Below are 26,140 nucleotides of genomic sequence, written 5' to 3'. Positions count from 1 at the left end.
AGGTACTTTCCACACTAGAAATAGCATAGAAAAACAATGAGGAAAAAAAATGCAGCACAAACCTCAGTCGGTCCTACTGAGAAAGTATCTTGAAAAGAAAGTAAAAGTTGGGGCTTGGGATGCAGCTCAGTTCATGAGGCCTACTCTCTCTCTTCTTCCTGCAGGGCTTCAGCATGTGACCATGGCTAAATACTCACTATAGGTACTTTCCACACTAGAAATAGCATAGAAAAACAATGAGGAAAAAAAATGCAGCACAAACCTCAGTCAGTCCTACTGAGAAAGTATCTTCAAAAGAAAGTAAAAGTTGGGGCTTGGGATGCAGCTCAGTTCACAGAGGGTTTGCCTAGCATGTGTAAAGCCCTGGGTTTGAAATGCAGCACCACATAATTTCAGCGTGATGGTGCTTCCTTATAATCCCCGTTCTTGGGGGGTAAAAGCAGGAGCATTAGAAGATTCAGAGCATCCTTGGCTACATAAGGGTTTGAGGAATTCCTGGTCAGCCTGATCCAAGTGAGATCCTGTCTCAAAACAAAAAACAAAACAAAACAAAACAAAACAAAAAAAGAGTTGAAGTCTTTTTAAAGTACAAAATATTCTGCCAAATATGTAACACCTAAAATAATCAAGGTAAGAAAGTTAGAAACCCCTATTACCAGACATGGTTTATTTTAGCAAAACTTAAAGTAATTTTCTATATCAACTTAGAAAGTAATCTGATATCAAAATATGTAGTTTATATTAAAGCCTTTGTTGTTAATATTTAATATAATTTACTAGTGAATATAATATTTATTGGAATTACAGGGGTAGTTATAAATATCACAATATTTGTAATTACAAAGATCACGCAATGTTTAAATTGTTGTTTTAGCACTGAGAAGCTACTGTTTCATATTCCAAAGCTACAATTCTGTCCTCAATGCAAGTCTTCCTGTCCTTTGCTGAGTGGTGATCCTGAAACGATAAGCTCAGAGCAAAACGATTAAATCTGCTTTTGACTTCATTAGCCTAAATCCAGTTAGCCATCTGTCACTGGCTAAGGATCAAGGGAGACCAAGGTTGTAGACATGTGGTTCACTAACTTTCTTCCATCCTGTCGGTCATAGACTAAAATAAAAACAAAAGAAAGGAATTGCAGATCTAGTGGGCTACCCAGTGAAGGCTTTATGGAGTGGCCTATCATAGAGGAAATGAGCAAACAAAATGTAAGAACTGAAGAAATAAAGGCAGAAGAAAAGCAAAAGCTGTGGATGAATCTTTTTGTCCCTTCAAAAATTCATTTTAGATCTTAATCTCCAGTCCAGTGATGTGGGGAACTGGACTTAATAGGATTTCTTTAGGTCACTGAAGGTTCCCTCCTCATAAATGAATTGATGTTACTACAAAAAGAGCTCATGAGAATGGATTCCCCTATTTTGCATTTCTTCATTGTGAAGATGTATTCAGTCAACTTCATCCTATGCCAAAGTCTTGATCTTAGAGAAATAAAGTTCTTTATAAATTGCTTCACCTGCGATAGTCTGATACTACAACTCAAAAAAGACTAAGGCAACAAGAAAACATTTCTTGTCCATAATAGTTGGGGGTAGAAAAGAGTAGCTTCAATGAACCTGAGATTTCATTCAGCCATAAGCTCCCCACGTGCCATGCCAGAAAGACGAGACTCAGGGAGACAAAGCTTCCTGTGTGCGGCACAAGGGATCTGTCTACATCACCTTGATGTTTATAAAAGGACCGAATCTCCTCTCTTGCCCCATTCTGTACCTTATATTCTACTCAAAGTGGACAGAAGACCATAATCTGTGGAGGTTCTGCTATTCATTTCCAACAAAAGAAAAAGTGAAATAAACAAAACTCCTTAAAACTGCAGTGACGTGATGAAGAAGTGAGTATTCGAGTGGACAGGAAGAACTGCCTGGAAAATGTACCCTGGACAGGGACATGAAGTAACTACGGGAAGCCCCCACCTGAGAAGACTTTGGGGCCAAGTTAAATTGTGCTTGTAGAACTTCCTCCTCCTTAATGCTAATCAAATTAAACTTAGAATAAATAGATTTAAAAACCAACCACTATCATACTATGACTCTTCAAAGATTTTTCCCATTTCCCTTTTCTTCTCATGGTCTAAAAACTGGACAAGCACACATCTTCTCTTGCTAAGAATACTTTGTACTGACATTTCCCTGATGAAATCTTTGACAAACTACCCACCTGGAATGCTTGACCTCTTGCTTTGGTCTGAGCTTTCTGTATAATGGAACAAATCTCTAATTGTTTAGCTCCTCCCTAAAGAAAAAATGAATTCTTGGCATGTTTTTGTTTTGTCTATTAAAATTTCAGCTGCAGAGTGGCCAGTGGCACACTGCTCTGAACTATCTACATTACTGACTGACTGAGTTTTGTGTTGCCTGCTCTATCCCAGCTGAGGACATGTTTCACACAAAATGATCAAAGAGCTAAATCATGGTCCTTTCTGCCATGTGTCCTTGACCTTCTGATCTGTGGATCTGGTCTGCATTAGGTCTTCAACCTCTCTACACTACATATCTCTATCCTGTTCAACATAACCATATCCACATAAAGAGCATTAAAGCCTATAAAAGAACCATGAACAGTCACATGGCTTGGGGCTCTCTCTCCACATCTCTGCATTTTTCCTTGACTTATTCCTACTTCAGGAGAGTCCTCAGCTGGATCCAAACTTCAACCATATCCTCTGTGACCCTGGTTGAGAATGGGATGGTTAGCTTTCTTCTCCCCCTTGACGAATTTCCTGTCCAGCTGAGAGAGATGAAGTCAGTCTCCACCTCTTCCAGAGCGACTGCATAGGTGTTTAGCATTGCAAAAGCACTGTAAAGACACCATTAATATGAATGATAAAATCTTCAAGCTCTTATTACAACCATTCCCTCTGATGTACCTTTCCTGTTGAGGGATTGGGAAGGTTTTCTCCCTAATTAACATCTACTGTGCTTTCCCTTGCTTCCCTGGCTACCTAGGAGAAAAGGACTATCAGTCAAACAGTCATACAGACAAACCTGATCTCCTCATTGCCTGTTTTGAATACTCTACAGATGCTTTGAGAAAATTATGCAACAGTCAGAACTCACTGCTCCTGAAGTTGCAGCCTTGGCTAGGCTTCTTCAAACACTTTCTAACCAGACTTTTTGTCTGTCATAAATCTTGGGAAACTCTAAATGACACCACAGCCATTGCTCCCTGTGCCAGAGGGGCAGAATGCCTGTGTTGCCTAGCAGAAAGTCTGCTCTAACTGCGGCAAATGTAAACCTTCGTATCTGTGTGAGGTGTACTGTAAATAATCCAGACTTTCTTCTCCTACTACACAAGCAGGCTGTTCAGGCTTACTGAGTGAATGGGAAGAAGGGCTCAGTGTCTCTTTTAAGTGGAACAACATTAGACTCAATAAAAAAGCTTCTCTCAAGCTTCTTTTCTTGCCCACTTTAGGAAGTGAGGGCGGAGCTGGTTGTATAAAGAAAGAGGCAGCAGAAGCTGCAGCACAGAGGCAGTGGCACGGGAAATGGTGTGGCAGTGACAACATCTGGGCTGACAGCAGACCAAACTGTCAACGGGCAAGGCTGCTGGCTGCTAGACAACTGAACAAGAGACAACAAAAGCTTGAGAGTGACCAGGGCGGGAACCTGGGGGATGACGGAAGTAGAAAGGACAGCTAAGCAGAGGATGAAAAACAGAAAGGTATAAAGAGACAGAGAAGAGAAAATGCCCACCCTGGTCATTGGAAGTATTCCAAAGAGCTGCCCAGTCTTTAGATCCATGGGACCTTGCTACTGCAGACCTATAAATTTTAACACTATCAAGGTAAGGCAACTATCAAGGTCTGCAGAATCCCAGTACCTAGGACTACCCTGAAGTTGCAGTGCCAGGCTAAGAAATAGTGACTTCATAAGCTTTTAAGAGTCAAAACACTTAAAGACCTGAGATCTTAGTCCTCTAGGTTTACACAAGAGCTGAAACTTGTAGAAGGTTCTAGATATCCAAGACCTGCTGGAAAGCTACATCACCACAAGACACCACTTGATGCTGCTCCTTGTTGCCTGGCTGCCACTCACTACTGTCAAATACAGGGAGATGCAAAAGCTGCTGGAGACCAGATTTTGCAAAGCATCTAATATAATCCTGATTTTCATTCAGGTAAGTCATGAACCCCAGCCAACTGAATGAGAACTCAGCAAGGGCATTATCTTGCTTGCACATCAGCTGGGAGGCAACCACACCTCCCAATGCCTGGTACCCTTTGTTCCATGTCTCAGGATTATACTAGTCCAGAATCCATACCTTCTCTTTCACAAAAAAACTACACAAAAAAACTTCACAAAAAAACTACAAATGTTATTCCAAGTACTGAGGCTACCAGAAGTTCACAGCTATTCCACAGCTTTCTAGGCTTCCTTGTGCTCTTTACATAATCCTGTTATCTGCTAAATTTATCCATCAGTAATGTAGAAAGCCTAAGGTATCATTATCTTTATCACTGAAGGAGGACAGCTTAGTTATATGCCAGAAAGGAGTCAAATATAAATTCCTGTCTACTTACTTGAGTTTGTGTTCACATGCAATGACATCATCTAGAAAGTCACTGCTTGGGAAAACTCTAAACAAATGAATGCAGGAGGTACTTAAGTCAAAAGCAGTTTCATCCCTGATCTGTCCAACCCTAGGAAATGCATTCAAGAATCAGTGGCAAAACACACCTGCCAAGCTCTCTGCCATTTGCTCCCTAAGTGGAAAAGAAGGGAAGTGTGGCTTCCTGACTCACCTTAGTCCCTCTGAGATTTTATCTTCATTCAGAGAAATTTAAACTCCTGGTGAGGTGAGGCATGACACACATTTAAGTCTGCTGGGTATGAAAATTTCATTGTCTGAACTTCTACCTGTTCCGATTTGTAAGAAAAACTGAGCTGTGAATTTTGGGAAACTGCAGTGTTAACGGGAAGCAAACTGTCCCAACTACAGAGGAAATCGAAAGCTATGAAAACTGTGGGGAGGAGTCTTGGGCTTTTCAGCACTCCCCTCCCCAGTGCCACCCAGCACTGCCTGAGTCCGGAAGTGACCCCAATCTTCCGACATTTTTCTTTTCTTAGTGTTGGGGGAGATTACAAACTCCCTCTGTGCAGTTTCTGAGAGATTTACTAAGTTATCTTCCTATTGAAAACAGATACGCCTAGTTTCCCGCCTTGCTAAAGATCTAGGATTTGGACAGTGCTGAACAAATTCCATAAGGTGAGGCCCGCTTAGTTCTATCAAGATTAGAAAGCTCAGTAACACCCACAAGAATGCAGAGAAGATCAGTGCTGGTTCTGGCAGGGGAGAGGGGAGCAGGGCTGGTAACCAGCTGCACTCCCAGCAGCTGGATTCTGAGGCTTCACTCAGGAAGATGAACGGACATCTTTGTTCCTCTGTGACTGAGGTGTGAGGCAGGACAAATGCATTTTGATTATTAGAGACTGTAGAATAAACTTTCTAAGTGTGATGTGAATAAGAATCAGAAGACTGGCTATCTTGGCTGGAAGGTACTTGGGAACCTGATGGCTGTGGTGAGTGACTGGGTGAAAGACAACATAGTGACTTGAAATCTTACTTTGAAATAATATAAACTAATAAATTCGTCTGGATCTTGAGCTGCCATATATAGTATCATTTCAGTTTTGTAATACAAATAGTTACCTGTAGAAGAAAATTTCTGAGATTTATAAATACAGTTTGCCAAATCCACAGTGTTTTAATAATTTCATAAGCACATTTAACATTTTATTTCACTCCTCTTTACATCAGGTTGTAACACAATGTTTTAGTCACTATGAGATGTTCTGTCATCTTGAAAGTTAATTGTTTTGGGTTTTTTTTTTTTTTTTTTTTTTTTTTTGCTTGTTTTGTTTTCTAATGGTGAGATGTATGGATGAGAAAGGAGATTTAATTAGAAATAGCATTCAAATTTCAGAATTAAAGTCCAATTTTACAATATTTTAAAGGTTCTCTCTGTTCCCTGGTATAGTTCTTGTATACTTGAATAGAATATTTTGAATGTTGATTTGAAAATTGTATTATAGTAGATGAGTTTGGCAGTGTTTCACAAATATGTTGCTAAAACTTTCTAAATCTTTGCAGATGCTTCACATTGTTCATTTGGTAATTGAGGGATCATACTGCTATATCTTCACAAAGTTGTGGGTTTTCTTTGTGCCTTTTCAAACTCATAGAAGTGTGTCCTCTCACATACAGGGGATGCAAGTTATGTATGCACATGAGTGGATGTGTGCACATGTGTAAAGGCGGAGCAAAATGAAGATCAGGAAACTACTTAGTGGTGCTGTGAAGGAACATACAATAATAAGAAATATCACGCACTATTATAATTAGATATATCCATAATGAAAACTATTATTTCTTCCTAGAAAGAAAAATTGTATTATATCATATCATATCAATATAAAAATTATTTAATAACAATTTTTAGTTTAAGTTCTATTTAAAGCTATACTAATATAGGTAAACCAAGTTTTTTTAGTTATTGAGTAAAGTAATTCATTTTTCATTTTTCTACTATTAACAAATGCTTTGTTAATGACATATAAGTACATGTCATAAAATGTCATGGGAGCTATAATTCGAATGCCTTCATGAATATGTTCACTAAACTTCATGGTGTTTGCACTTTATTGTTTAAGGCAAATACACCAGTGGACTGCTAAGTTCTTTTTCTCCCTCCTCACCCACGCTGATATCCTTCCTTTCTCTCTTTGAACAGATTTTACTTTTAAAGCATAGGCACATCTGACCAAAAAAAAAAAGAAAAAAGAAAAAAAAGAAAGAAAGCCAGTAAACACTACATGAAAATTCCTCCACCGTTATTTTTTCTATTCTCTTGCTTGGCTTGGGTTCTCTGTTAGCATTTTCATTTTCAGATTTTGAATTATCTTAAATTTATATTCATCTGACCCCCATAACCTTAGAAAGTTTGCCCTTTCAATTTCTGCATGCATAATTGGGCTTAACAGAAATAGCAATTCAACTAGCTTCCTTTGAATTATAACAGGTTCTCAGAATTGGTCACTTCCAGTCACACTCTTTGTATTTTATACACTGTTCTAGGATGATGTTTTATTTGTATTTTGTATTTTGCTTCCTGTGTCTTTATTTTATAGAGTTAGTGATTATGTGGCGGTTCCCATTTATCGAATTCTCCTGCCACTTGCTTCCTCCATTGCATTCTTTTCTTCCACATTTAATATTTTTGTTCCACTTTTAATGTCAGAATAATTCTCTCATTAAAAATGGCTAACTGGCTCTTTAAAAAAATCCACATCTAATCAAGTTTGCTTTATGATCTGCTAAGCTTTAGTCTTCAGTATTCTTGGCTTTTGTCTTTGTTTTTGTTTTTGTTTTTAACTAACGCCTCCAATAACTATTTCTATGTGAATTTTGCCTTTTGAAACCACTGAGGTTCTGAATATCAGAGAATGTTTTTGAGGCTCTCCTATTTAAATGTTTGGGTTTTTTTCTAGTTTACAATACTAGTTCCAAAATTAATTCTTTACTAAAGACATTTTCAGAGTTCCTCTTTGTATCGGTGATGCTGAATATATTTTGGCACCCAGAATCTGGTAGCTGTAGATGGGTATTAATACATACATTCGTCTAAAAGCTGAAACTCCAAAACCCCTAGAAGAACATATAAGAAATACTCTCCAGGGCATCATTGTGGGCCAGAGCTTTATGAGTAGAATGTCAATAGCTCATGATTTAGCCCCACGTATCAACAGAGGGGACTATATAAATTTTGAAAGTTTCTGCACAGCAAATGAAACTATTGGCACAGCACACAGACAGCTCACAGAATGGGAGAAAATCTTTACCAGCTATACATTAGACAAGGGCTAATATCCAGAATATACAAAGAACTAAAAAAGTTAAATACTAACAAAATAAAATAAAAAATGGACCAATGAATAAAATAGACAGTTTAAAAAAAATACAAATGGCCAACAACTATGTTTCAAAGAGGTCTCTAATCACAAGGAAAATGCAACTTCTTTGAGATATCACCTCACCCAAGTCAGAATGACTATTATCAAGAAATCCAGCAACAACTACTGGAGAGGAGTGAAGAAATAGGAACACTTATTCACTGCTGCTGTGCATTAAAATTACTACAGTTGTTATAGAAAGGTTTGGAAGCTCCTCAAAAAATAAAAATGACAGCTACCATATGACTCCTATAATCTCACTCTTAGGCATTTACCCAGAAAACATTATATCTCACTATAGAATTTGTACACATTTATTATCCATCTATTCACTATTAGCAAGGAAATGGAGCCAACCTACTTATCTATCAATAGACGAATGAAGGAATATCATTCAGTTCCAAAAAATGTGAAATCACAAAATTACCAGAAAAATGGATGGAGATAAATATATGTGAGTCACATTACCCATTCATAGAAAGTAAATGAACCATGTTTTCCTTTATATGTGGACTATAGCCTGTAGTGCAAACATACGCATATGTAAACAAAAACATGATGGGGTAGAGGATGATATTTAGAATCAAGGACAAGAAAGGGCACTTTGAAATGAAAAAGAGCATATTTTTGTCTTTTTCTCCATGGTGGACATGTGTACTGTACTTTTGTAGATTGAAGTATGAGGAATCATGTCTGTATTCTGTAAGTTTCCAAGTAATATCCCTTTTGAGCAGTCATTGTGAGAGTTGGGTTTTCATTTTGATTCTCTAGGACCAAAAGAGAAATGAGAACTGGAAACAACTGACCACTGATTTGTTGGATCTGCTAAATGAAATTATATCATTACTGTTCTTAGTAACTACTTGTGTTAAAAAATAAAATAAAAATGCATGCACTGTAAGCACTGGGAACTCTACTGAGATTAGGGGTGATTACTCCAAAAATCAAAAGCAATAATATTTCAACAGCAAAACATAAGCATTCACATGTAAGTGGGATCCATAAAAATTATGTATAGTGTCTTGTCATCTAAAATGTGGTTGTCTTTTGAAGATAGTTTTGTTTTAACAAGACACAACCAAAACAAAACTTTTTAAGCTTTGGAACTATCTTTGAGGTTTTTTGGACAATTATTTTATAAAAGCAATGCTGTTTTGCTGAAAATAGTTTGACTGCTAAGATTCAGTTTTAATCTATTCCTTGATCTTTGCATATGATTTACCCTATATATGTAGGAAATACTCATTTTCCTAATATTACTCAACTTTATTGTCATGAATTTTCCTGAGAATTTCCCATTCTTCCTTTGAGATTTTTTTCAGTTTAAGGATGATTAATTTTCCTCATAAAAATAAGCAATTAACAGATTCAGAAAATGTAACGTTCCAGTTACAGAAAGGCACACGGGGGCATGACTCCTAAACTGAAAGAACAAGATGAACTGAAGCAGAACGTTGGACTCCATCCAACACTGAGTCGTCAAGGAGTTTGCAAAGTGCTATTCAGATCCAGAGCAGCAACTCGATCCTGTAGGGAAATTTGGAAGTTTGCAGAAGAAACATCTCATTTGATTCTTAGAAGAACTCATGGGAAACAGAAAAAAAAAAGTGAGAAGGGCTTCTAGGCAATGAAAAAGAAATCATGTATTTCATAGATTTTGGCAAGGTAAGGCACATGTCCACTCTGTCCAGAATATAAAAGAAATGTAAGGTAAGGATGAATATTATCTAAGCCCTTCCAGGATATTTTAAGGAACAAAAAATTTAGGATATTTGTGTGTGTTTGGCTTTTGACACAGTGTGTCACTCTGTAAACCATGCTGGCCTATAACTCACAGAGATCCTCCTGCCTCTGCTTCCCCAGTAATGGGATTAGGGGCGTGTACAACCATGCCAACTGAGCAAGGATTTTTTTTAAACAAATTGGGAAATTATTAAATAATTCCAGCAGAAGTTAAACATATCTTGTAAATAGACAACTGCATCTCTGAACAAAAATACTGATTAATGAAATCAAATCTAAAGGGGGCAAAACCAAGCAACTATTGATATAATTCTACCCAGTAGATGCTGTGAGCCTACACTGGAAAGTACATAAATATTTTGCAAAATGGCAGAAACAGCACAGAGGATGAGGATAGCAGAGTCCAACACCAGGAAGACAGGGGGCTGGTGAGACCTAGTAAGGGAAGTGCCGGGTAGACAAGGAGCTGTGCCTGAGCATGGCCAGCAGTGCTGCAATCGACAGCTTTTCCAGTATGGTGAGAACACACAGTCTGTATAGACCAAAGATGGGGAAGAGTCAGGAACTCAGAAGCAGACATCTAGGGACAAGCTCCTGACCCAAGAAACAATGGAAGAGGAACCAAGGATTTGAACGTTCATAGTCCTTACAATAAACACTGTACCATTTGATGATTTCCACACTTTCTTCTACCACAAACTTCAACTGACTAACACAATTATCATCACCAACAGGGAAAAGTTTCTTAGACCTTTTAATTAACAGAGCAGATTTACACCCATTTTCACAGTGGCGCATCTGGTGATTAAGTCTCTCTCCTACACACGGCTGTGGATGACACCAGCATGGGTATTTAGGCACACCTGGTTTTGAAGTTCTGTATGAATGTGGGTAATCCTCTGGGCCATTTTTCTTTTGTAGGCTCCTCCATAATTTGAGAGATGGTGAATGAACACAAGAAAGTAGTTCTGGAACAATTAGCAGACATTGATGGTATTAAATTTAAGATGATTAAGTCCTTACTGAACAAGGAGCTACATCTAACTGACAAAATGCAAGAAGATTATGACATAATTAAGATTGCTAACTTGTTGGAAGAAAAGTTTCCGAAGGATGCTGGAGTGAGCAAACTGCTTGAGGTGTGCAAAAATATGTCACTCCTTGAAACCCTGGCTCAAAATCTTAAGAAGAAGGCAAAAGGTAAAAGCGGTACACCCTGGACTCCCACCCTTCCATCCCCCTCCCACTCTTACCTAACACTCTCCCATGATCATAGGTGATAAGCCCCTATCCCAATGTGCTTTGGAAGTTATAGGAACAGAAGAATTCCAGATGTCAACAAACTGACAACTTAAAAAATTCTTCCTTATAAGAAATTACACGTATTTGGGGGTGGATGAATAAAGAAATCATTTGTTGAGCTAATCTAGAGTTTCTAACACGGTAAAAGCTTTTTAAAAATGACAAAGTAACATTTAAAAACAAATTTGTTTAAAACATTCAAATCAATTAATTTTAATGTGCAATTAAAAACACTACCCCATCGTTAATATTTCTACTACTGAAAATATGAGCCACTAATTAAGTAGAAGCCTGCATCTTAGAGAAGTAAAAAAGTTTCCTTTTATAAAGTCAATGGGTTTAACATTTTTAGAAAAACTGAGGTTAGTCCTAAAACTGGAGACTCCAGCATTTAGGATCAGAAGAATCAAGCAGGAAGATCTCTACTTGAGAACAGCCTCATGTTTATGCCAAATCCTGCCTCAATAATAAAAGTAAGAAAGCCCAATATCTCCATTTTGTCACCTTATACACCAAGTCCTCATTTCTTCCTCTGTTTCTCTGATTTTGAAACTATTTTCTGTAGAAAATGACCTGACATTACTATCATGTAAATTTTAGATACTTTTTTGTATTTTATTTATTTATTTTTTTACTTTATGTGTATGCATGTATTGCCTGCATGTAGGTAAGTGCACCCGTGTTGTGCAATGCCTGCGGAGGTCAGAAGAGGCTATAGGATCCCCTGAGACTAGAGTTACAGATAGTTGTAAGCTGCCATGTGAGATTCTTAAAACAGAATATAGGATAGTAAGAGGGTTGGGGCAGGGCTTGACTGATATGCATAGACATCCCCAGAATGGGAAGGCTCTGTCCTTTGTACTTGGGATGAGCAAGGAACCCCATGTGGCAGTTCCTGGGGCTGACTAGGTGCTGTTGGTCGCCTTGTGGCCAGGTGGGTTTCCTGTGGCCAAGGGAGACACGAGAGGAAACTAGACTAAATGAATTTCAACTGTCATATAATAGAACTGCATCCCTGCCCTGGGTTTATTGTATTTTCTTTACTGAAACAGCTCAAAAGAAAAAGAAAAGGAAAAGCAATACTACACAGAAAAATACCCAGCAAGGTGAACCCACTGCTTTCCAACCTGAGTCTACCAGAAATGAATCAAGCAAGGATACACCTTCATCAAAGGTAATGTGGCTAATATCCCAATCTTCTAGTAAGGTTCTTTCCCATATCAGCTTTTCAAGGACACTTAGCTCTTCATCTAGATCAAGGACCTGGTGAAAATGTGGTTCTGAGTCAGCAAATTCACAGTTGCTGGTTATTTTCCCAGTTCAGAAGTGGTATTTAGAAGCCAGAGAGAAGGCTCCGTGGTTAAGAGCGCATGTTGTCCTTGCAGAGGACCTGAGTTCAGTTTGCAGTACACATACCTGGCAGCTCACAAGTAACTCTAATTCCAGCTGCAGAGGAATCTGACACCTCTGGCCTCTGTGTCACTCATGTGTACATACTTCCCTGCCTGCAACCTACAACACACATACAAACACTTAAAAATAAAAATTTTAAAAATGTAAAAAGTAGTGTTTTACTTGTTCAATATGGTTACCAATGACGGAAACAAAGCCATTATATGTTTTTAAGACATTTACTGATATAGCAGTTAGTTTAAAGACACGGCTTTAATAGAGATTAACCATAAATATGGACTTTGTAATTCCAAGCCTACCACAACTGTATCACTACAGTGATGAATAGAGGAAAGACAGACTAGAATAAATGTTTCTACTTCTCTGTGAGATGGCCCTATGTCTACCTCTGTCCATCTGGTAGGAGGGTGATATTCGTAAGGGCATAAATATAATTAAAATGCAGTAATAAGGCAAAGATTCTCCTGGTATAAAAATATTGTGCTGCATCTGATATTGAGAAACATTACTAAGGGCTGGAGATAAAACTCCGTTGAAGACCACAGCTCATCATGCACAAGGCCGAGGGTTCGGTCTCCATCACACCAAAAAGAAAATTAAGAGTAAACAACAAACATTGTTCTTTCAGAAAAAGAAAAGTAAAACCACAGATACGGAAGGCTTGAAGAAAGAGTGTACACAGGAGCAGAATCAGCTTCCAGAACGTGCGGTAAGCAACATGTAGAAAAGAGAAGACTGTCTGCAGATTCCTCCTGTGACTCCATCAACAACACGTAGCAATTCCACATCAAGGCCAGATCTCCCTGTCCCCAATACACGTCTCTCTCTGTAGTATATCACCAGGTTAGCCATAACGCTTCTTCTTTCTCTTTCAGAAAAGAGAAAGAGCTTTCAGAAAAGCTTTCTCCTTTCAGAAAGCTTCTTCTTTCTCTGTCCCATTTTACTACATGATTAAATCACTCATTAAGTGATCAAATGCATATATGAAGACCTAGGTGGAATAGAAGTATTTTGGTATTGACAGGTATGCATTAATGAAATCATTTCTGATGTCCACAGACTACTTTCTTCTTTTTCCCAGGATAAGATGAGGGACAAACGAGCAGGGATGATTACAAGTCTCTCCATGCCCAGTTTCTCTTTAGGGCTTTTCCCTTTCCTAGTGACCAATCTTCTGACCTGACGTTCACCATTCAGTGCCCAATTCATTAGGTGTTTTGACATATGCTATATAACCCATTTTCCATCCCTAGAGAACCCACCATCCTCTGGATTTTCACTCATTACACAGCAATGGGTATATGTATAAGTCATGACACTAGTTAGGAGAGAAAGAGATCTTGAGAGGACAATTAGTGAGGATAGTGGAATCCGTGAAATAAGAAAGAGGAACTGGCAACTGACTTGTAAAATGGAGGAAACCAGCAAGAGAGGGGCCAGCAGCATAGGGAGGGTCACAGATGAGAGAAAAAATATGATGCATATATATGTGTCATGGCTAAAGTAAAAGCGTAAAATAAAAACATGTACGGGGCAGGGTTATAGTACTAGTTGGGGGAGCTGGAGGAGGAATAAAAGAATCTGTGGATGTGCCATTAGAGAAAATTAGAAAGTGAAGTTCTAAGAAAAGTATTATAAGAACACATCTAGTGTTCTGTGTGGCTTTAAAAATCATCATTCTGAGGTAAGGAAGAACCTTAGTTTTTTCACTTTGTGAATATTTCAATTATTTTATTTTTTAAGTCTTTGAAAATTTCATGCATGCAGACAACGTATCTTGATCCCCACTCTCACATCCTCCCTGTAACTTACTCTGACCCTCACAACTTCATTTCCTTTTATTATTACCCACTGAATCCAACTAACATCGCCCATGCGTGAACGGCTATGGGTTATCCACAGGAGTATGGTCTACCTACCAGTAGCCAGCCCACCAAGAAAAGTGACTCTCCCTCCCCCGGCAATGATCAGCTTTCAACATCTCCTCAGCCAGGGGTACAGCCTCAGGAGCTCTGTCCCCCTCCATGCTGGAGTTCTAAACTGGCTTGATCTTATGCCCATCTTAAGTAATTACGGCTGCTCTGAGTTCATGTGTGCAACAGTTATGTTATTTTCAGGGGACAATGTTTCAGACATTCCTCCCCATTCTTTGACTCTTACATTCTTTCTGTACACCTCTTCCACAATGTTCCCTGAGCCACGTAGGGGAGGTTTAATATGCACGTACCCATGGTGACTGAGCATTCACAGTCACTTATTCTCAGCACTTTAACAATTATGAGTCTCTGCATTAACCAGTACTCACTGCAAAAAGAGAGTTCTCTGACCAAGGTCAAGAGCAGCACAAACCTATGGTTATAAACATAAATTTTTAAAAGGTAGTTTGACAGCATGACCATTAAGCAAACCAACATCAATTAGCCAAGCATTCTGACCATGTTTATAGCACCAGGCCTGAATTCCCTCCAGTGGAGAAAGATTCAAATGCAATCAAGAGAACCGTTCATTGCCCACCCAAACAAGTTTGTCTTTATGGGCATAGCTTGCCTGGACCTTGTACTTCGGGCCCAAAACTACTGTTTAACTTTTGTAATATAATCACTAAGGACAGAAACATAAAATCATTACATGTCTTCTACAAATTTGCTTATTTAGCATTCGGTTTAGAAATATGGCTTTAGAAGAAATTAAACCTAAGCTCGCACTTTCCAATGAAAGGCCTACTACTCTTCCATAGCCACAGAATGAACGGAGGAGTGACTGTCATAAAGGTAATGCTGCTTCTCCTACATGAGGAGATCCTATGCTCCCCTCTGGACATTGTTTAAGAAGATGGTATTCCAATGTCATAAATGTGATTAGAACCTAGTAATAAAAAGTGAATTTTCTTGATATTAAACTTCTTGTGCTTTGGGGTTGGAAAGATGGCTCAGTGGTTAAGTGCACAGGCTGATCTTGTAGAAAACAAGGGTTCAAATCCCAGTACCTATATGGTGGCTAACAGTTTGTAACTCCAGTTCCAGGGGATCTGATCTCCTCTTCTGTTCTCCAAGGGCATTGCACAACAGGGATGCACTTACAGAAATGCAGGCATAGCACTGATACACATAAAATAAAAAATATTGTGCTTCATCCAATGTTAAAGAATATTACTGAGTCGTAGATAAACTTCCATAGGAGAACACAGCTTTGCCTGCAACAGGCTGGGCGTTCAGTATACAAAACAAAAAAGAAAATCAACCATTATCATGAATAAAACACAAACATTGTTCTTTCAGAAGAAGAGAAAAAAGACAATAACAACTGAAGACTTCAAGAAAACGAAGCTTACCCGGGAGCAGAATCAGCTTCCAGAACCTTCAGTAACCAATGCCCTGAAAACAGAAGACAGTCACCAGACTCCACATATGCCTTTATCTATATCACCCAGCAATTTCTTTGCCAAGGTACCATCTTCCTGTTCCCAGTATATACCTCCTCCTATAGCGTATCACCAGGCTAGCCATAACCTTGAAAAAGCCTCTTACTGATGTGCTACTCTACCCCATTGTACCATATGAATAAATCACACATACATGAAGGTCATATAAGTCTTTTGGTCTTAACAAAGTATGCATTAATGAGATCATTTCTTATGTCCACAGATCACTTTCTTTTTTTTATTTAGGTTAAGGTGTGGGGCAGACAAGCAGAGGTGGTTATAAGTCTGTCCCTTCCCTACCTTCCAGTTTCTGTTCAGGCCTTTTCTCTTTTGCCAGTGACCAAACTTCTGAGCTGATTTTCACCGTTCAGTGCCCCTCTAATCAGATGTTTTGACATATGTTGTGCCCCTGGAGTGTGATGTCATTATACCTGTCTGTTGTGTGACACTATTCTTAGAAAGAGGTAAATAAACATCTACCCACCCTAGATACGAAAACAACAGCAATCCAATGTCAGGATAACAGCAAAGTCCAACTTGGTGAAACAATGAGTTTTATAGGATTTATTTAAAGGAGTATGGTTGAGGGATTCTTACAGGAGCAGAAACGACTCAAAGACAGCTGCATCACCAAAAGCCCACCCCGACATGGATGGCAGCTAACAAATTCAGGAAATCAGGGACTTCCTGAATCTACTGAGTAGTTTATTTCTTGACCTTAACAAGCTTCCTTGCAGCATGGAATGCTTCATTTCCTTTAAAACATCCTGCTGTTCCACCTCACTCTTAGCATTCTTTATTTGTTTGCGTATGAGGCTGAACCCCTTCCCCAGAGTGGTGGTCCTCAAGGGAATCCCACTCCCCCAAAATCAGATGATGGCCTTTATAGTTTCTTCATATCATCAATGCTACTATGTTACAGGGTATTCTTTTTTTTTCATACAAAGTAAGCTAAGCTTATAGTTTTGTTAAGGGTTGGTCGTCTAGAAGATTTGCTGAGTTTGTTGCAAAGAATGAACAAAGAACTGGCTGTCTGGGAAAGGCAGAAGACCAAAGCCTGCAAAAGCAAAAGTAGCAAACAGAAGGGGTAGGGTAGCTGCCAACATGGCTTCACACGATGTTGAGAGAACCTGTTGGATTGAGGGAGAAGTAGCTGGGAACTGGCGGTCACAGGAGCCACAGGAGCTGCTTGGGAGCCCTCAACCTGAACACTGTCCCTGTAGCTTGGGCTGGATGAGTCTGACAGGGAAAACTCAGGTATAGGTGTGAAGACAAATGTGGCAGATGCCAGAGTGAGGGAGACAGATGCAGGAAGTAGAAGACTCAAAAAAGGAAAGCTTTATTGAAGTAGGCTAACAGCTTCCCTCAGGATGGGAGGGGATCCCCTGCCTGGGAATCCCACCAAGGGGCTCTGGCTCAGGCCATTTACAGGATCTCATGGCCTGCCCCTTTCTGACTCCACCTTCCTCTCCATCATTGGTCTTGCCTGGCACCGTCCCTTAGGTGGGCTCTTTTCTTCCTGAAGGCATGTATTTTACTCTGGCCTTTAGGATTTAGCAGTTGTAATATTTTCCGGGGCTTTGTAGAGGTTGCTGACCCTTAGTAGTTATGAGAATTGCAAAAAGCCATGGGGGCTTAAAGAAGGGGTAGTGGGGCAAGGCATGTGTTGGGGAGGCGGGGGCAGGATCATGAAATTAGAAATGGAATCATGAGATGAAATAAAGAGATGATGAAACAAATATGGACAGTAGTGTGATGCATGTGATAAGTACAAGAGGGGGATTTTGTGTGGCAGGAGGGAGACAGCCAGAGAGGCCAGGCAGAGGGCAAGGGCAGGCTGTGAGGGAAAACAGATGAGAAAATAGTGGAACAAAAATGCCTCTGTGAAGTCTATTACGTCATTATTAATCTGAAACTTATTTAGAATCTGAAAAGATGGTTTAGTGCTTAAGAGCATTCTCTGTTCTTGCTAAGAACCAAAGTTTGCTTCCTGGTACATGTCAGGTGGTTCACAGCCTCGTGTAGTCTGTAATTCCAACTTCAGAGACCACAAAGCCCTCTTCTGGCTTCTGTGGGGCCCTGCACACACATGCATATACCCTCACACAGACACACATGAATACAGATAAATAAAAAGAGTTTTGTAATCCTGGATGGGGTAGTTGGAGAGAAGATGGTAGGTATGTCTGGGGATGTCCCCCAACATTTCAGAGAAACTGAAGAGCAAAAGTCTTCTATGTCCTGTGTTCTGTGTGATTTTGGAAAATCATTATTTCAATAAAAGGGGTAAATCTATGTTTCCTTCAGAAACAGAAGAGCTCTATCCAAAACTTCGGTGACATAAATGGAAACATGCTCTCCCAGCTGAGCCAATTTGCAACAACTTCAGCTTTCAGCATAGATTTTGCCGAGAGTCAAGTTCAGACTCCTCCCAAACCTCCTCCAAACCCTTCCAGGCATTCTTCATCAAAGGTAGTAGCATCCTCTCTGATTCCAACAGCTTCTTCATATAAATACAATGATCATGATCCTGAAATCACTTCTCATTTAACCTCCTGCTACCGATAAGATCAGTCATTTATCAGGTATAAATTTGGAGATCCTGACAGCAATGAACAGAAGTCTAGCTATTTTCTTGTATGGCCTCATTATCTCTGAGCACTCTATATGACCAGTGTGTAATCCTTTTAAATATCAGAGAAGCATTATTTGGAATGTGAGGTCCTTGGGCACATCTAGTTATTTGTGGTCATAAATGAGGATAGTAATATAATTAGAAAGGTACATAAGCCTGGAAAAATTCGGTACTATTCATAATAATTTTGGTGTAGATTATATCATCTTCAAAAGACAATTTCCTGAGCTTTGAATATTAGAAGACTTGTACCCTGAAGGACCCAAAACATACTGAGAATCCTGTAATAGTGGACATTACAGTTATATAGAAGTGTTTTTGTACTAACTTATCTTTACTTTTGAAGCAAAATTTAACGTCTTTAAAATTTTATACCTCTTATAAGTTTAGAAAAGAGTATTAATACCCCAAAGAGTTTTGTTTGCTGATGTATAATTGTTTTTCATATCAGTAGAAGTTTTATTTTGCCAGGGTTGTAACATGATCATTTAAAAGACTTTAGCCAAAACACGTAAATGAGTGCTGACTTACATGAATGGAGGCAAGTACTCTACCAATCCCTATCCACTGAAATTTTAACTGTATGTTATGAATGTACTTCCTATGTTAGAAAGCACTGGGCCTCATTGATGAGAAGTCAGAGTTCATCCCCACCACCCACAAGTCAAATCACAGTGAGTGCTGCTGGTTTACAGCTGCCCCCTGTACTGGTACTAAGGTTTCTCAGGACTGACATCTTACTTTCTCAATCAGCTCTGCAGTGTCACCTCCATTTGAAAGTCAGGAATAGTGCAGGGTATTATGGAGGCAAGTAATAAAAGTAAAATTCCTACACGCATCTTTTCAGTCCCAGGATTCTATTCAATCCCTGCTATTATGGAAAAGGAAGAGTGTACAGCCTGAAACTATTCAAATTAACAAAAGCCTTCAGGTTCCCTTAGAGGCTTCCTAGATATAGCTAACCCTTTTGCAAGACAGCTCAGACATTTTAGAAAAGTTTTGGTAATTTGAGTTTTCAAAATGTTCACAGGTAGAAGATTCAACTACAGTGTATGAGGCCTTGGGTTCATTCCAAGGCAACATAAAATATGAATACAATCCCTTTATCTACTGTGTATGATTAAAAGCAGCTGAAATTGCTACTTAAGTCTCCATTCTTCCATGAGCTAAATTATAGCATTCCAGCTATTATTCAGATTTTCTTCACTTTCCCCATTGAAGGTGTCCCCCAGATACCCAGAAGGTGTCTGTTTTAACACTGCCTGTTTTCCCTGTGTGCATTCTATGTAGAAACCAAGGAGTGGAATCGTGCCAACAGAACCTTCTATGGAAGATGGTTTCCAGCAGGGTCCCAAACAAGTAATGGTGTTAAAAGTAACAAAACCATTTACATATGATATGATAGAAGAGAAACAGATGTTCCATGCTACTGTGGCTACTGAGACTGAATTCTTCAGGGTTAAGGTGTTTGACATAGTCCTGAGGACGAAGTTTGTTCCAAACAAGGTCATTGCCATCTCAGGTTATTTTGGGCGCAATGGGTTTCTGGAGATATACAATGACGACTGTGTGTCTGAGATGAGAAATAGCCAGATGGATATTTCAACCACACTGAAGAGAAAAGCCTGTGCAACTCCTAAAATTTCTGAACTTTTCTTAAAAAAAAATGGATTATGTGTGAATGGATCATTTCGGGTACATGAGGTAAGCTATCACTATATTCTGTACAAGTTCGGCAACCTCATTTTAAATCTTAACTTGACAGCTGCAGTGAGGTCAATTTACCGCACACAGGAATCCAAGACCTCCCTGATCTGGAGTTTTTCCTCTTGGGATGTGGGATAACTGCTTAATATTCTTGTTCTCTTGGAAACATTATAACAATTCTCTAGAAAGCCTCGCAAGTTACCTTTGGCATTTTCTGGCTATGATGATCCATTTCTAGCCTCAGACACTGTTCAGTTTATATCAACACATATATCTTTTAGCTTTTATTTCTTTTAATTCTTCCCCATTTGTATTTTTGGCAACTCAACCATGAAGAGTTGAGCCAAGCCTAAAGGAAGAATGTGCTGATGAGGGTAAGAAACCAGATGTTCTGCCCCTGATGCAGCTATGCCCAGCAAGCTAGGATTCTGATAATTTTGTCCTTAAAGTACTCTCACTTCTTCCACTTTTTAAAAAATTTTCATCAAGATCCTGTTGAGAAGGTGACTTCTGCTTTAAATAACAAAAGAAGCAAAAGTTTAACAGATCAGGGAAATATAATTCAATCTCTCAATTTATATTTGGAGAGAGTGAAAGCCAAAGACTTTGAGAAATTCTGAGACTTAGGTTGTATCTTTCAGTCCCAATACAGTATGCAAATATTGAATGCTTATCTGACTAATTACCTGTTCAAGTATGGTTTCATATTTCATTGTATATGTGTTTAAGGACAGCTTTTTATTTTTATCTGTGCTGTATTTTTTTGCAGTGTGTTTAAATGTACATGTGGTTATAGAATTAATACATAAAATAGGAAACAAACCAAAATACCAGAACTAGATGATGTGGCTTTAACACTTGAGGTATTTGGAGCAGAGTGAATAAATGTATGTATTAGGCAAACATGGTCTATTGAGTGAGAGCTTAGACTCATCTTTCTCAGACTCACAATACACCACAAGTGGCCTTTCTTCTTAGGTCTTCTGTGTGTACCTAAGAAAACTACAAAGGTAGTCAGTTGGTTTTCTGAGGATTTTTGTTTTGTTTTGTTTTGGTTCTTTTACTTAGGCTCTTTAAGGAAACAGTTATTCTGATACGTTAGCACTAGAACTTAGGAGGATACTCAATTTTTCTAGAGAAACCCACCAAATAATGACCTCAAGTAGGCAAAATTTGAAAGAGTTTTCCAAGTGAGCATTTTCTAATCAGAACATCTTAGACTATTTTGTACCCATACTTCTATTTTTTATATTAATTAATTTTGTATATTAAGGAGGAGCACATAGTACATGACTTGAATGTGGAGGTCAGAGAATAAATTCCAGGCTTGCGTTCCTCTCCTTCTAACATATGAGTCTTGGAGATCTAACTTGGGTTGTCATGCTTGACAACAAGACAAACACTCTTACCCACTGCACCATCTCACTGGCCCCTATACTTGCAATTCTAAGCCTAAGTACTGTATTTCCTTTGTCAGAGACAGTTCCTGCTGATCCCCTTTGTTTCTCATAGATGTAACAACTTTTGATAGATTTCTCAGTTTAATGTTAATTTCTTTTGAAGAAAAAAGTGAAGAATGAATGTATATATTATGGAGTACAAGATGACACAGGGATGATGGAAGTGGTGGTGTATGGACGACTGACCAAGATCATGTGTGAACCAAATGACAGTCTTAGACTATTCTGCTTTGAATTAGCCTCAAGTACAGATACATGGCAGCTAAAATCTGTGAGGCATAGTTACATGCAGGTACGTACTCTAGGTGAATACCATTCTTCCTAATAGTCTTCACTTTTGAATACTGTAGTAGACCTTAACTGTTGTTTCTGCATAGAAAATCCAACAAGTGGGAAAAAAAATTAAATTTTGCCCAGTAGTATGTAAACTCTATTTTTTAAAAAAGATATTTTTATTCACAGTAAACTAAATAAATTCAGAATGATTTTTAAGGTATTATGCCCTAAGCTAAATCATAAAAATCATCAAATTTATCGAGCAGTGAGAAAATTCAATAGGAATTTGGGTTTAATTAAGAGACGTGTTTCAAATTCTGTCTCTGTTTTCAAACTGATTAAAGACTAAAACACAAAACCCCTCAGGGTCTTTGACTATAACATGGAAATATTGTCTGCTACAGAGAGGGCCAGGGACAGAACTCCTGAGATAAGCTCCCAAGGATGCCCTGAGCAAATCAGGCAACAAATATACCACAATCTGTTTTGTTGTCACATTGACTTTGGCGTTTGTGTTGGATTCATTGAACACTAAAAGGGCTAATAATACAATGCAAACAGAAGAAATACAAAGACTTGTTTATTTCATCATGAGGAAATGCTTCTAAACTACCCTTTTTCTCAGGACCTTCAGTCAACTTTCCAAACATTCTCACAGTATAGGTGCATCAGGAAGCCCATCTCTCACTCTTCTACCCAATAATCGGAACCTTCCACTCAACCTTCCTTGCATTAGGTTAAGTTGTTCCTTCCATTCTCCTGTGGGTATGTGACATTTCATGCTCCTCAACCTGTGTTAAACCTGGGTTGAAGCTAATAGATCATTTCATAGTCCTAAGCAAGGAAGGAAATCTGACTCCAAGGCTAGAAATTCATTAAAGGAGAGAGGTAAGAGTGAGAAAAGAGCTGTGTGTTACTCATGGAAACTACTGAGTATTGAGTGAGAAGAGTATAACCAACTGAATTTCAACTGAGCCTGACTTTATCATTTTCTTCATCAAGGTCATAAAGCATAAGAAGAGAGGGACCATCAATCAACCCTGATTCCACTGTGGAAACTACCTAGAGTCCTCCTTATGGAGTCCTGGGAATCTGCTGATGATGATGGCTATGGAGATAAGAGCCAACCCCGGAAAAAAAAAAAAAAATGCATGGTTATACATATGTTGAAATTCAAACACACATAAAAGCAAGTGCTTAACTGTAAGAAATTGTATGTTTTGCTTATTCCTTGTTTCTTTTGTACTATCTGAATTCCATGTTTTATATCTAAACATCTATGGTTTGAAAAAACATATTTTATGTAAACATGTTTCAGGAGGAGTATCTATCATCCATTTGGGAGTTACTATAAACAAGTAATTGTGTGATCTGCAGATCAGACTGTGACAAAGAGGCTTCAGGTGTGATATTCAAGGACATTTTCAATAATGGTTTGTGTTCTACCCAAAGAAACCAAGCTATTAATAAGAGGCAGGTAGAAGCTGAAATCCAGCCTGGGCTGTAGCTACCAAGACTAATAATATCCTTATGGAAGGGCAAAATTCCTTCTACCCTTTTTCATGAGCAAATGTGAGTGTGATGGCTAATCCTGGGTGTCAGCTTGACTGGATATGGGATTAACGGAAATAAGAGAGATCTTCTTGATTGGATCATCTGAAGCTGGACGACACACCCTAAATGTGGGTGTTACCTTCTGATGGCAGCGGGTATAAAAGGCCATGGCAGAAGGGAGCACTTGCTTTTTGCTGTTTGCCTTTCCTCTCGCTGGTGAGTTCGTCTTGCTGCTATAGACTGAAGACGAGCCAATCTTTTGGAATTCCTCATACCTTCAGTGCTAGATTGGGACTACTGAGATATTCAGCCTTGTGGACTGAACAACAACTGGATCCTCAGCCTCTCCAGTGTGATGCAGCCATTGTTGGACTACTCAGGAGAACTCTGGATGGACACAAGAACACATGTTATAGGAGAGACCCCTGACTAATACAGTGAGTATGTTACAGAGTTTTGTTATTTGAACTAAGAATTCCCAATAGTGGGAGTAGAACCCTACCCACCCTGCTGCCATCTCCACACTCGTAGGACTAGTTTGGATTGGGCCCACTCACATACAGGATCAGCCTGGAATCACCCCTGTTCCTCCAATCAAAAATCAATACTGAGAATTTGAAAGATTGACCGACTAAGCCTTCACATTTGATCTGAAGCCAACCAAGATAGAAAAACAACAAAAACAGAACTAAAGTTCCACTCGACAAGGGAAGGCTAGTATCTCATATCAGATACACAGTTGACCAATGAAATCCATATGCTCAGATCACATAGCAAAAACACAAACAGCATGAAAAGCCAAGACAATATGTCCCCACCAAAACCCACTGGCCCTGTAGAAATGTTCTATAGTGAGAACTACCCAGAGGAACTTCAGGACACAGAACTTAAAAGAGCAATTATAAACATGATTGTATTAATACTTTTCTGTTGCTGTGATAAAACACTAAGTCCAGGGCAGCTTATAGAAGGAAGAGCTTAATTGGCTTATGGTTCCAGAGGGAGAGTCTATTATGGCAGAACAAGTGTAGTGGCAGATGCAGAAATGTGAGTGCTCATATCTTTAATCACTCACAGGAAACTGAAAAAGGAAAAGGAAGTGGAACAAGGCAATGAACTCTAAAAGCCTGCCCCAAGTAATGTACTTCCTTCTGGCCTTTGCACACACACACGGCACCTCTGCATACATACAGGCAAAACATACATACACATAAAATAAGTTTTAAAAATATTAAATAGTTGAAAGAAGACATGAGTCTCAATGAACTCAAAGAGGACAGGAATAAACCAACAAAAAAGCTCAAGGAAATACATATATAGGGCTGAATGAAATAAGACAGTTCAAGATTGAAAAGTGAATTCGGGAAGAAAAAAAGGAAATGCTGAAGAAAATTCAAGCTGAAAAGAAGATGGAATTGAAAATTTCAACCCAATTAGAAAATTCATGGGAAAGCCTTGCCCATAGATTAGCTCAAACAGGAGACAGACTACCTACACTTAAAGGAACGTATAGGAATTAAAGAAAAGAACATGGACAGATTTTTAAAACACAGGAAAAGAATATGCAGGAGCTGTGGAACACAATGAAGAGACCAAATCTATGAAGTACAGGCACAGAGGAAGGAGAAGAATCTCAGATCAATGGCATAGACCAAATCTTCAGGATTATAGAAGAAACCTTCCCTAAATTAAGGAAAGACTTTCCCATGCAGACACAAGTAGCACACAGAACAACAAATAGAAACAGAAAAGAATCTCTCTACAGTATACTATAGTAAAAAGACTAAACATCCAGAACATAGAGAAGTTATTGAAAGATGTAATAGAAAAACCACAAGTCACATATAAAAGGAAATTCATTGGAATAACAGGTGACTTTTCATTGGAAACCTCAAAAGCCAGAAGTGTATGGGGTAATGTGCTCCAAGTTCTAAAAGACCACAGGTGCCAATTACAGGTACTTTACCCAGCACAGCAAAAATGTCTGCCAAAGTTGGAGGAGAAAGGAAAACTTTCTATGACATAAACAGGCTGGAAGAATTCCTATCCACCAAGCAGCCCTACAGAGTATACTTAAAACAATACTGTGGACTGCAGAGAGTCAAACATAGTCAAGAGGCTAAAGAAAGGAAACAAATGAAGCTATAATTACTGAAACAAAAAATAAGACTAAGGCCACAAACAGAAAATCAAATGATAGTAGTTACACATCTACCAATAACAACTTTAAACATTAATGGCTTCAAATCCACACTCAAAAGATAACAGGTTAGAAGATGGGAAACAAAATCCATCTTTTAGTTGCCTATGAGAAACTCATCTTATCTTCAAGGATATAAACCACCTTAGAGTGAAAGGATGGAAAAAATATTCTGAGCAAATGGGAACAAGAGAAAACAGGCATTGCTAGCCTAATATCTGACAAATTACACTTCAGTCTAAAACTATTCAGAAGAGATAAAGGTGGACACTCCTTTCTGATCAAGGAAACGATTAATGAAGAAGACATTACAATCTTACACATGTAAGCATCAAACTCTGGCATATATAGTTTCATAAAAAGAGTGCTACTAGATTTTAAGATAGATTAATCTTAATTTAGTAATAATAGGTGATTTCAATA

The 26,140-nt window shown here is 38.6% G+C and overlaps 1 protein-coding gene across 1 annotated transcript in view; it reads left to right on the top strand.

The window, feature by feature from the left end:
• LOC103740253 (gamma-interferon-inducible protein 16-like) overlaps window positions 1-23,584 on the top strand; it is a 58,461-nt gene extending 34,877 nt beyond the window's left edge. The window contains exons 10-19 of the mRNA XM_029567245.1: window positions 3,469-3,678; window positions 7,545-7,643; window positions 10,689-10,949; window positions 12,104-12,225; window positions 13,093-13,173; window positions 15,743-15,910; window positions 18,193-18,357; window positions 19,811-20,224; window positions 21,791-21,979; window positions 22,966-23,584. Of these exons, the coding sequence (XP_029423105.1) occupies window positions 3,469-3,678; window positions 7,545-7,643; window positions 10,689-10,949; window positions 12,104-12,225; window positions 13,093-13,173; window positions 15,743-15,910; window positions 18,193-18,357; window positions 19,811-20,224; window positions 21,791-21,979; window positions 22,966-23,007 (1,751 nt within the window). The 3' untranslated portion in view covers window positions 23,008-23,584. The remainder of the gene's footprint in view (window positions 1-3,468; window positions 3,679-7,544; window positions 7,644-10,688; window positions 10,950-12,103; window positions 12,226-13,092; window positions 13,174-15,742; window positions 15,911-18,192; window positions 18,358-19,810; window positions 20,225-21,790; window positions 21,980-22,965) is intronic.
• Window positions 23,585-26,140: the final 2,556 nt, after the last annotated feature.

Source organism: Nannospalax galili, unplaced genomic scaffold (genome assembly GCF_000622305.1).
Source record: "Nannospalax galili isolate Female #2095 unplaced genomic scaffold, S.galili_v1.0 scaffold579, whole genome shotgun sequence".
Classification (NCBI taxonomy): Eukaryota; Metazoa; Chordata; class Mammalia; order Rodentia; family Spalacidae; genus Nannospalax; species Nannospalax galili.
This window is presented reverse-complemented; position numbering and strand designations above follow the sequence as displayed.